This window comes from Musa acuminata, chromosome BXJ1-4, assembly GCF_036884655.1.
Source record: "Musa acuminata AAA Group cultivar baxijiao chromosome BXJ1-4, Cavendish_Baxijiao_AAA, whole genome shotgun sequence".
Classification (NCBI taxonomy): Eukaryota; Viridiplantae; Streptophyta; class Magnoliopsida; order Zingiberales; family Musaceae; genus Musa; species Musa acuminata.
This window is the reverse complement of record NC_088330.1, coordinates 34,022,663-34,034,303: the sequence shown is the minus strand read 5'-3', so window position 1 is coordinate 34,034,303 and position 11,641 is coordinate 34,022,663. Positions and strand designations below refer to the sequence as shown.

The 11,641-nt window shown below is 44.0% G+C and overlaps 1 protein-coding gene across 3 annotated transcripts; it reads right to left on the bottom strand.

Moving 5' to 3' along the window:
• Positions 1–7,003: 7,003 nt before the first annotated feature.
• Positions 7,004–11,586, bottom strand: LOC135581752 (trihelix transcription factor GTL1-like). 3 transcript variants are annotated; one of them, XM_065175827.1, is made up of 3 exons: positions 10,125–11,586; positions 7,816–9,463; positions 7,004–7,740 (listed from the first exon to the last, which is right to left on the bottom strand). In XM_065175827.1, exons 1-3 carry the CDS (start codon positions 10,547–10,549, stop codon positions 7,489–7,491), a joined length of 2,325 nt encoding a protein of 774 aa, XP_065031899.1. In that variant the 5' UTR covers positions 10,550–11,586; the 3' UTR covers positions 7,004–7,488. The 3 variants fall into 3 exon arrangements, with proteins under 3 accessions (XP_065031899.1, XP_009389204.2, XP_065031900.1); XM_009390929.3 differs by having other exon boundaries at positions 7,004–7,736; positions 10,125–11,195; XM_065175828.1 differs by lacking the exon at positions 10,125–11,586 and adding an exon at positions 9,610–9,801.
• Positions 11,587–11,641: the final 55 nt, after the last annotated feature.

The following is an 11,641-nucleotide window of genomic DNA, read 5'->3' as shown; positions in this document are numbered from 1 at the left end:
ACCTTTGACTGCACATTTATTGCTCACACTTACGATGGCATCTCCTGTGTTAATCTGCTATAAAATCTTGATGGAGTGTTGGTGAATATATATGAAAAAAGAGCCTTTAGTTGAATGTGTACATATTGCTGGTTTATGAGTGACATGTTCGTATGGTCATAGATGTTATTTTAATAATCCCTTTCTAGTCTTGCCATTATTCTTATGATTGTTATGTATATATTGACATAAGCTTTTGTTGGTGTCCATCTATGTGCTTGACACAATTTTTTTGCTTCCCAGTTGATTTTTTTGCTTCCCAGTTCCCAGTTTCTTAGTGAACCGGAATTTTCTTTTGTTTATTGCTGCTTTCACCATCTTGTCATTTTCTTTATGCTGCATTCATGTTTGACACCAAGTTACACATAGAATTAATCAATCGCATGTAACATCCTGGTTTTCTTGGTTTGATTTCTTTTCTTCTTTGCAGAACTTCTTTGATTCTTTGCAGAACTCCTCTGCCACTAAACCATAATTAAAACAGCCAGATAGCCGTAGAACCATAGGCAAGACCCTGATATGTATAGCTGAAAAATCTAAACACTTACGCTGTATTTCTGCAAGAATTTGATAGTAGTTGCCAGAACATGAAGCTTTATTTTACCTTAGAAACAAGGAGTGCCAATATAGTTTCTATTAGTTTGTTTGCTTGAAAGAAGCACTTCTGCGGTTGATTTTTCTGCATGGACAATTGTTCATCGCATCATGTTTTTTTGCTTTTGTGTTTGTGGGAATGGCTTATTTAAAGGGATAAATCACTGGATCTGTAATTGATGTTCTAATGGTAAATCCTAGATACTGCACAGCAGATTTAGAATAATGAAAGCCCCTCTGTAGGCAAAATTTAAGAGATGACAATGAAGAAACCAACCAAATTAGGTGGAATATTGAGTGGTTAGACATGTTCTTGCCATCAGACTTTGTGACTGGATACCAGTCTTCATGTTGGTTCATATTAGGAGATCAAGGAAAAAAATCAGTTCAGTGGATCTGCTTTCTTCTGCACATCACACATTGTAATTTAGATTGACTTCCTAATGGTAGATTATATGTGTACTGTCATTATATTTAACAGAAGAAATTAAAATCAAGGGAGAAGAAGTCAGCGAAAGTAGAATAGAGGATGAATGATAGATCTATGCATCAAATGATGACAGATAAGGTTCTGAATGAGGTAGAAGACTAGGATAGAGATAGTAAACATATATTCCAGTGTCATGTGGTTTTAATATGCTTCAGATATAGATATAAACTAATTCAGTAAGCAACACACAATGCACCGAGTTAATGGGATAAGATCATTATTTATCAAATATCACATTCAATGTATCTGTGATGTTCTTTTCTTCAAGTGGAATAGTTATGGACACTTGAACTTCTCATCAATAAAAAAAAATTGGCTTTGCAAGCATGATGATCAAATAAACTAGAGCACCCTTTTCTTCTTTACTGATTATTCTTGTCACATGTGATTACTGCTACTATATTAAGTCTGAAAGATTCCCCTTGTTCAAAAGTTAGGATAATCACTGAGGCCTTTATCCATCCATCACTTTTGTACTAATAGATTAAGTCTTGAGTGACAACTTTGTCATTAAATATCATAAAAGATGAAGATGAACTGGGGGGGTGTTACCTATGATAATGACCACATGAAGTGTCCCTCTCACTTTCAGAAAGTAAGGAATGCCATAAGGTGAAATGTTTTGTTGGGATAAGATTGTCTCCAAGGTCCCAACTCTTTTTACCATTACAACTCAGCTGTAAAAATGGGTGATGTCACAAGCTTTGAGTGGTACAGCCAACCTGAGTACCATCCTTTTCATGCATGCCACAAATATCATCATCTCTGCAAGCCAAGCTTTTAGTCTTTGCAAAAGCTGAGATTTGTTTATTCTACTGATATTAAAGGAGGGAATGCATTGCATATCTGCATCTGGAAGGGAATATGTGAACAAGGAATAAGCAGTAAAATTCTCAAGTTAAGTTGGGTGTTGAGGGGTCCATGCTGGTGTCAATTGATGGGTGAATGAAGCCATGTGCAAGAGGTGCAACAAGTGGGGAACAAAGGATGAAGGGAGTAACATGGGGCATTATCCTCCTCTGGCACAGCAAGCTGGAAAAAACTCAACCCTCCCCCAGCTTTAGCTAGACCTTGCTTTTCCTTTAAGCCGACCACTCTTTCATTAACTGGCTCCTTTAATCTCAATAAATTGTCATCTAAATGCAGGGTTTATTCCCATAAGTTTTACAGTTGATTGCCTGCAGCACAGTTGCGTAGAGACTCACCACCCTTCATCAGCCATATCATCAGATCCACACACAAGGAACTTTGTAGGATTTCATATTGTGGTAGAAGATTCTGCTCAGTCTGTTATCAGTGGTGAGAAGAATATATTCAGGTAATCAAAGAAGGGCTTTTCTTCTCAAATAATAAGAATCATCTTTGCTCCGAAGCTGACATTGAAGACTGTGTTGTAAGAGATGCTGATCACCAGAAGAAATAACATCCTGTGCTCATGTATGCTTATGATCTATTAGAGTCTGATTACTAGTAGCCTATTGTGGGATCCTGGTGAGATTCTGTCATCATGTAAACCTAACAGTGAAGTTAAAATGATCTGTGTGCTCCTCTGGAAACTGTGGAGACTGGAAATAGACCTTCAATACTATATGCATAGAGTGAGTAATGGATGGAATCAGAATAATTTCTTCCTTGACAATTTGAAGTATAGTGAAAATTTTCAATTAGATCTTCAGATCAAGGCCAGCACCAAACTGGTGTTGATGGTGAGAGTCACAGCAAGTTTCTTCCAATATATATTCTCCTTGTACTCATCAAGGGAGACACACTCGTGCCACCTTCAGATCTACTCATGGAGTGGATGACAATGACCCACTAGTATAATAGAGATTGGTCGTTAATTTGCTTGTTGAGAGTTGAGTTTGGATCAGCATCCCTAAGTGGAAAAGATGTACTGCTCCTCCTGCTTGTTCATATATTGATGATCACATCATGCTTTCTTATCAGGCAGCATGTTGCTCATTATACAAAGGCTTTATTCCCCTGTTTTGCTATCATCACTTGACTTTTCAATGCCTTTGTTGCCATCAATGCATGATTTGGATGTTGGCATTACAGCTAAACAATCTGCAGGTCCAGAAAGTGATGAGCTAACCCTAACCCTCTAATATATCAATTTGGTGCTGGTCTCTTGGCTGGCAAATATGCTTGCTGAATGTATTCGTTAGATGCTCACAGGATTGCAAGATAATTGCCATCTTGTAGATCTTAGTTAACCACCAAAATTGTGGCGTGTACGAAAGCTGGAAACTCTTTATAGTAGAGATTCTCTTATGAACGATGTTATTTAAGGGGGATGATGTCACCTCTCATACACATTATATTGGTGAGAGGTGAGATTAGTTTTATGAGAGTTGATATCTCTCTTGAAAATTGTTGGTCGATTCATCCTGTCATCCAAATGGCTTCTTTCTAACTTCTGATTGCGTCTGTTTAGGCCAAATGTCACTTTTAAATATCAAGTCAAATAAGAATAATTATCTTTTTCACATGCATTATTTTGTTTCTCAAATCAATGTTCATTTTATCTTCTTCTTCTTCTTCTATGTACCTAATGCGAAAGAGAAAAATATACATAAGGCTTCATCTTGTGACAAAAATATTTTCAATGTGCTTTTCCCCTCTCACATCTATTTTCTGCTTGTACTGTTTTAATCTTATATAGAGTTCATTTTTTGTAATAAAATAAGCCAAAGCAAAGTCAAATAAGGTTAGTTTTGTCTGGAATTCAATGCTAAATGCGTGCAAATAAATGGTTTGGCTTTAGTTGATGTGCTCTTCTTCTCCACATACTAAATTAATGTTGTCATGCGAGTTGGCACTATCATCAGATAGTCACCACCGAAGCCTTTTGTTCGATCACGCATCTTTCGAGTGTGGCTTTTGATTTGATGTAGATTCCTTTGTTGAATGCTAAAACGACCGGCTCTAAGAAGCTTCAACTCATGTGATATGCCAAATATCTTTGGATTGAATATAAATATAAATAAATGCAGATTTCAAACTCATGACCTGAACTGATACCATCATAAGAATTTTGATTGGGTGATCAATAATCACACATGCTTAAATTTATAAGATTTAATGGGGAAATTTCGTGTGATTGGCATTAGCTATTGTTATATCATATTCTTATCACCATTTGATTAATCTTTTATCAATGTAAGTGTAGCAATGAACTTTGAATATTGATCTAATTTTAGGAACTCAAATTTTAGCTCATTCTTGGTTTTTATATTTTTTTCATTAATTATCGGTGAGGGTTTCAAAACCGACGATTCTGAAAACAGAATCATACAGAATTAGTATCGAAATTGGACTCAAGAACTATTGATGTTATTTTGGTTTCGATTTCATTCGTCATTTATTATTATTATTTTTTAAATTAAAAAATAATCTAAAATTAAAAAAAAATCATTAGCCTTAGCTTTGATTTTTAAAAATTGAGAATCTGATTCCAACCCAATTCAGTTCTGATTTTAATTTGATTCGATTATTATTTGAAGCCAAGTATAGTCAGGCTTACCTCATCCTATGGATATCATCCTACTAGTTTAGTTTTGATTTGTTTAAGTAGGCGTGAATGATTCGTCCTGTTGGAAGATGATGTGAAATTATTTATTGTTAAAATCACGACTCAAAAGCTACACAGGACTTCACTTGCAATGGATTCATAATAGCAATAGCAATAGCAATAGCATAGTGGGCAGAATATTATTGTACGTAGTGATGCTCGCATGATCATAATTAGAATTCGCCATCGTACAATGCCGAGAAAGAGGAGAGCTGCTGCAACTCCCCATGCGATGCATCATATGATCCAAACTGCACGAATAAACAAGGCAAAACCCCCCTTTTGGAGTCGGCGTACGTTTCAATGATGCCTCCCATCAGGTTTAAATACACACACTGCTTCCTCGTTCCAAGGTGGCGTTGGATCTGCGGAAATCGTAAAGAAAGACTTATTATAACACACTCACATAGAGAGAGAGAGAGAGTGTGTGTGTGTGTGTGCCTGTAACATGCTTCCTTCAAGTTTTCACCTTCCCTTACCTCTCTGTTCATCTCTCCCTCCGCAAACACTTGCCCTCACACCCACACTGTGGACCTCACGCAGGAGTTATCATTTGCCTGATGCCTGCAGCAGCTGCAATCCACAACCGGAGTCACATGCATGCACTGCTGCGAGCTTGATGATCCAAAAGGATCAGAAAGATAAGATATATTAAGTGTCGAGCATGTGGAGTTCAATGATCCCGCAACTGCATGTGAGAACGGCTGGGGACTGACTTCACTGTTTCCTCTTCTTTTAAGCTTCACAAGCAGCCATGTAGATACAGACAGCGAGAGTGAACGAGGAGGGCTCTCAGGGTTACGTGGCCGATGTTCTTTGCATGGATCGGTCATTTGAATGATGACACCCCTTCTCTCTGATCGACTGATCACTGCGCGATTCGATGGTAAGAGGTTGCTAACTTCAACTCGATAATTGCAATGATACATAGCATTTCTTAGTGACATTAAGATGTAGTCCGTTAGATGACACATCGTATTCATTTTTGAATGATGTGTTAATTCGGTCTCTGTCCCACGATGATGACGACGTAGATGGTGACTCGCATACATGTATAACTCATTCAACTAGATACCAATCAGTGATCCTTCATGTCAAGATGAGCAGTTACCTCACAATCATAATGTTAACGGTTCGATGTACAATCTCATGATCACAAGTCTAATCATAATTTTGGTTCGATGAACGTCGCAACAAAAAGCACTCTCGAAAAAGAAAAAATCCAACCCGTCAAAGTCCATTTCTAACTTAAGCATCGTAAGGGTTCCGTTGGATATGCTCTCGATATTGAGCTCGAAAGTAAACCTACTTTAATACAATTGGCGATATCTTTATTACTTTGATATGGTTTATTACGACTTGAAAATATGTAAATGATATATCATTTACGTCTATTAGAAATAAAAGTACTCTCGAAAAATAAAAAATCCAACCCGTCAAAATCCATTTCTAACTTAAGCATCGTAGGGGTTCTGTTAGATATGCTCTCAATATTGAGCTCGAAAATAAACCCTGATTTGATTAGAACATACTTTAATATAATTAGCGATATCTTTATTACTTTGATATGGTTTAATACGACTTGAAAATATGTAAATGATATATCATTTACGTCTATTAGAAAAAAAATAAAAAAATCTTAGGAAAATAGACACTTTCTCATAAAAAATTATCTCAATAACTTCAAAATATAAAATATAGTAAATTATATTGAACTCGGTTGATTCACCCATGATAAATTAAAATTCAACTGAAATTGTATCAATCTTTTTTTTCCTTTTGAGGACAAAAGATCAAATAAGATCTTTCTTAATTCCAACAATGATTGAGAGAAGATATATATGATAAGGCGAAGAGAATATAAAGCAAAAAAATAAGGAAATAAAAAGATTGAGAAAATGAACTCAAATCTGTAGACTAAATTTAGGCAGCAAGGAAGCAAATAGTGAGTGAGGGGATCATTTGGGCAATTCAGATCAACACTACATGTAACAAAAAGGAGGGCATTCTGGGAACACAAAGAACTGAGACTTACTGCCAAGACTTGCTGTGTCTGCTACCATTTCTCCCTCTGCTGCTGCTGCTGCTGCCACAAAGCAGAGAGAGCTGAGGATAAAATAGATCATGTCATAAAGAAATGTTGACACAGATTGACTCCTTGCAATCTCCTCACAAAAGGCACCTCAACTCTCCTAATTTTCCCTCTCTCTCCATGCTCATCCATCTCCTCTTTTGTTGTTACCTTACTGGATTCTCACTGTAGCTCACTCAAGTCCTTGGCAGATAAAAAGTACTCTTCAGCAACATCAAGAATCACTGTGACAGTGCACATCAAATCATCAACAGAGAGAGAAACAGTGTAGAAAAGCTGTTCTACTACTTTTTCTCTCACAGTACAGGAACTAAAATTGTAGTGTGAAGTAGATAAGAGAGATTTGAGATGTTGAGACAGTGAGATGTTTTGACAATTTTTGTTCTGATTTACCACATTTCCATGTATACTCCACAATACAGAATTCTCCTTATTTCTCTGTCTCTAAGACTCTCTTCTACCACTAGTAGTGAATGCTTGCTGTGTTATTACCTCCGCTGGTCAACGTCTGCCCTCGCCGTTGGCCCGGCGAGGATTCTTATTCCACAAACAAATCAATAAATTGCAAAGGACGGATTGATGAGATGACTATAAGACGCACAGAATTGGGATTATGTTGGTGGTGGTGGTGGTGGTGGTGAGGATGCATGCACGGAGGAGAAAGCAGCATGTACGGTCATGGATGGTTGTCGGTAGAATCTATTGGACGATGGCCAAGAAGGAGCCTGCAGTCGCTGCGGCCGCCGATTCGTTCCCTCCGCCTCCGGCGCTCACGTTTTGCCTCTGGAACTGTATCTTGTACTGCATTTTTCTAGCCTCGTCATCGTCGTCGTCGTCTTCGTCGTCGTCTTGGTCGAGGTTGATGCTGTCAGCTTCGTCCAATTTTTCGTAGTCGTCCATCACAGATTGCTGTGGCGGTTCCCCCATCAACTCCTTCACAATGTCTTCTGGCTTCAATGCAATACCGGTCCATCACATTGTGATCCATCAGCGAAGAAGCATAAACCCTTAGGGAGCAATGGTTACCTTCTTCAATCCCACATCGAAGAAGCTCGGGGAGAGCTCTCCGTTGCTAGTCGGTACCTCTGAACCACCTGGACCCTCGCCACCCTCGGAGTTCCCACCGTTTTGATTGTTGTCGCTGCTGCTCTTCCCATTATTGCTTTCAACCTCTGTGGCAGGTTGCTGCTGCGGCGGTGACTGTGGCGGTGGTGGTGATGCCTTCTGTTGTGGCATGATCGTTAGCGCGTTACCTTGTTGCTGACTGGAAGGGGGATTGGTTTCGTGGCCCTGCTGCCCTTGAATTCCCGCAGTGCTGCCGCTGCCGCTGCCACTGCTGCTTCCAAGGAGCCTGTTGCGGTAGAGGGTATCCAGTTGGTGGAAGTAAGGGCAGGTCTTGGAGTCCTCGGGCCGAAGCTTGTTGCTCTCCTTCACCTTCTTGAAGTACTTGTTGATGTTCTCCCACTTCTCCTTGCACCGCTTGGCTCTCCGGTTGTAGCCGAGCTGCTGCATTCTGGCGGAGATCTCTTCCCATAGTGGCCCCTTCGGCCCAGCATCTTGGAATTTGGACTCCAGCGCGCTCCGGATCTTGATCAGTGCATGTACCTCCGCCTTTGGCCACCGGGAGGATGACGACATGGCCTCCTGCAGGCTCGCACGTCCGACCGCATCCTGAGGCTCCGAACCTGGGACAGACTCCGTTGCGGACGACGGCTGGTGGTGAGCGATCTCGCTGCTTTGGAGGTGTCGCTGAACCTCGTGCTTCTGAGGGAGTGGCTGTACCGGTTTCTGCTGCTGCAGCGGTGGGGGGTGTAGTTGTTGCTGGGGAGCCGCTGGTTGTGGCGGCGGAGCATGCGATGGCTGATGGGGGGGAAGCGGCACGATGGAGATGGGGGTGGCAGGCATGGCGGGCACCCGGAAGGTCTGGCCGCTTATTTTCTGCAGGTAGGAGATTATGGCGGTGTCCCGTGACGCCGCCATGGCGCGCTCCTGCGCTAAGACCTCCTGCTCGCGGTTCAGCCGCGCCATCTCCTGCCTCCGCCACGCCTCATCTCGTATCATCCTGTCCTGCTCTCTCTTCTCGATGGCCTCCAAGAACCGCTGCTGCATCACCTCCTGCCGCTCCATCACCTGCCTCATCAACCGATCGAAGAATGCCATCATCTTCCGGCTATTTCCCGACCCACGGCCGCTGTGCTTCCGCTTTCTCCCTTCCTGTCTCTCCGCGGCCTCTTCCGTCTCCTCGTCAGACTCGGACGACGACGAAGAGGACGAATTCGAGGAGAAGCTGATTCCCATGGCGGCGGCGGCGCCGCCGCCTGTGGCCAGGCTCGAGATTCCTTGGAGGCCACCGAGGGGAGGGGTCATCTCGGGCATAACCGCCCTGGTTGGCATCGCCATGGTCGGTGGGGCCACGGAAGAGATAGGCTGAGCTCTCCCGGGTGGTGGGCCCGCCATGGCGGCACTGAAGGCGGACGAAGCAGCGACGGCAGGAGGAGGAAAGGCGGCAGCGCTGCCGCTGTGGAGGGCTTCTAGCTGACTAAAGAAGCGGTAGCTCTTGCCGTCCTGCCGTCCGGCCCGGCCGTCTTTGGTGCGCTTGTAGTACTTGTGCACGTTCTCAAATTTCTCCTTGCACTTCTTGGCGCTTCTCTTGTAGCCCAACTCCGCCAGCTTCCTGTCGACAAGGTAACCACAATTATACGCAACAGCCGCAGCAGACGAGGCTAATAGAGTAAGGACCCATAAAAGAGAAACAAGCAGCACAACAATGAAAAGGCAAATGGCCGCAGGAAAAACGAGATGATCATGATTACATTATACCTCGACAGACGCACAAAGCATCTTAATCCGATTATATTACAATTATGAACTCCCCCCCACCTCGAATACAGTTGTGACGGAAAAGGGAGAAAGCAAGAAGCAGTCGTCATAATGAGTAGTGGCCTCGAGGGGAGGAGCGAGGGAATGCATGCTATGCTGCTTCTGCATCTGGGAATCTTAGACGCTTGGAAACCAAGGACTGGATCGGGATTGGTGTAGCGGATCTGAAGCAGCAGTCATCGAATTCGGAGACCGCTATAACTTGGGAAGGAGAGAGAGAAAGGAGTGGGTGGGATGTGAGGAGGTTTAGAAGAAGAGAGGAGGAGCTCTGAAGTCGCAGTAATGGAGCGCTGAAGTCGGTTGCAAGGAAACCGTTAAAGGGAGGTCGGAAGCCCATGTCTGCGTCTCGATCGAAGCATCAGAGATCCGTGAATTCTGTGAAGGGGAAGGCTCCACATTCTGGTGGCGGTGTCAAAGGGGAGCATGCAGTGGGAATCGTGAAGGACTTTAATTACCTGGAGACCTCCTCCCAGAGAGGGCCCTTGAGGGTGGCGTCCCGGAAGACCGCGTCCATCTCGGAACGGATCTTGAGCAGGGCGACGGTCTCCTGCCGCGGCCATCGGTTGGCGGTGGCGCCGGTACCCCTCTCGGCGTCGTCGCCCGCCGCAAGGACCACGTCGTCGGGGAAGTTGCCGGCCACAGCGGGGACTAGCTCGTCAAAATCGGCAGAGGGCGCGCTTCCAGCTGGAGGTGGTCGGCTGCTGATGGGCGACGCAGTCTCGGCCAGCGGCTGCTGCTGCTGGAGGGGATCGGGGCCGGGAATTCCGAGCAGGGGCGCCCCGGGGCCGACCGCAGAGGTTGAGAATGGGGCCATTTCGGAGGGCGGCAACCCGTACGTGGCCCCTCCTTGCTGCTGCTGCTGCTGCTGCTGTTGCTGCATGTCCTTGGATTTATTATTATTTGCTCTCCTCTTCTACGCTTTTGAGCAATCCGCTACTCTCTATTACCACAGTGCGTGGCTTGATCGGTACACCGACTCCCTCCTCCTCCTCCTCTCTCTCTCTCTCACACCTCAGCGGGGAGACAGAGGGGAGGGAGTGGGGATTGGCGCAGTCGGAGAATTGGAAAAGGAGCCCAGTACATGAAGGGGTGAAAAAGATGGGAGCACAAACAACTGGAAAGAGAGAGAGAGAGAGAGAGAGAGAGAGATCCAATTCCAAACCCAGCTTAGACAGAAAACTAATACCTCTTCTCCTAACAAAACGCTGAGTAATTCAGCTCACCATGCAACAGACCCCCCGCGCGGGGGGAGGGTTGGGGGGTGGGGGGTGAAGGTTGAAGAACACGAAGGGGAGTGGGAGAGAAAGAAAGATCCAACGACGTGAAAGAGAGAAGAGATAATGGAATGCCAGGGAGTAGAAAGAAGGCGAGGGAGGGGGGCAGATGATGATGCTGATGATGATGTGAGAAAGAGGAGAGAGAAGAGATGGCAAATGATAAAACAAACGAGATGCTGCGTTGTCAGGGAGGCTTACTTTGTGCCTAAGAATAGTTAACACCCAAAGGACAGTGCAGAGAGAGAGAAAGATAGATCAGATATAAGCTCAGGTTTGTACCTGAAGCAAGAGGGGAAGAGAGAGAGAGAGAGAGAGAGAGAGTACTGTGCAAGAAAGAGAAGTAATCTTGCACCGTCGGCATGGAATATCTCGAGTAAATTTATCCCTCCCCCCACATGCTCTCCCACCTCAAGCCTGGTTGGTAACATCATTCATGCATGCAAGTCTCCCACAAGTAAATAACACCACCCACAGAAGTTGCTTCACCTTCTTGCTCACCCCTGCAGCTCACAGCCTTGCGATCCCATGATGGTCGCCCTTCTGCCGTGTGGTGGCCCAGCCTTTCGACCCGGTTGATAGTAGCCGGAGGTGCAGGAAATATATCTATATTTCTCTGAGACTGTGAACAGGGAAAGCGAGGGGGAGGGAGACAAGCATACGTTGCAACAGCTGTAGCATGGGCCTCCTCCTCCCTC

Bases quoted from the DNA above. Each gene is read 5' to 3' on its own strand.
- LOC135581752 (XM_065175827.1), bottom strand. From the start codon at position 10,549: ATGCAGCAACAGCAGCAGCAGCAGCAGCAGCAAGGAGGGGCCACGTAC. The intron at 9,464-10,124 runs GTAATTAAAGTC...CCTTGTCGACAG, and splicing joins CTCTGGGAGGAGGTCTCCAG to GAAGCTGGCGGAGTTGGGCT. The intron at 7,741-7,815 runs GTAACCATTGCT...ATTGCATTGAAG, and splicing joins TCGATGTGGGATTGAAGAAG to CCAGAAGACATTGTGAAGGA.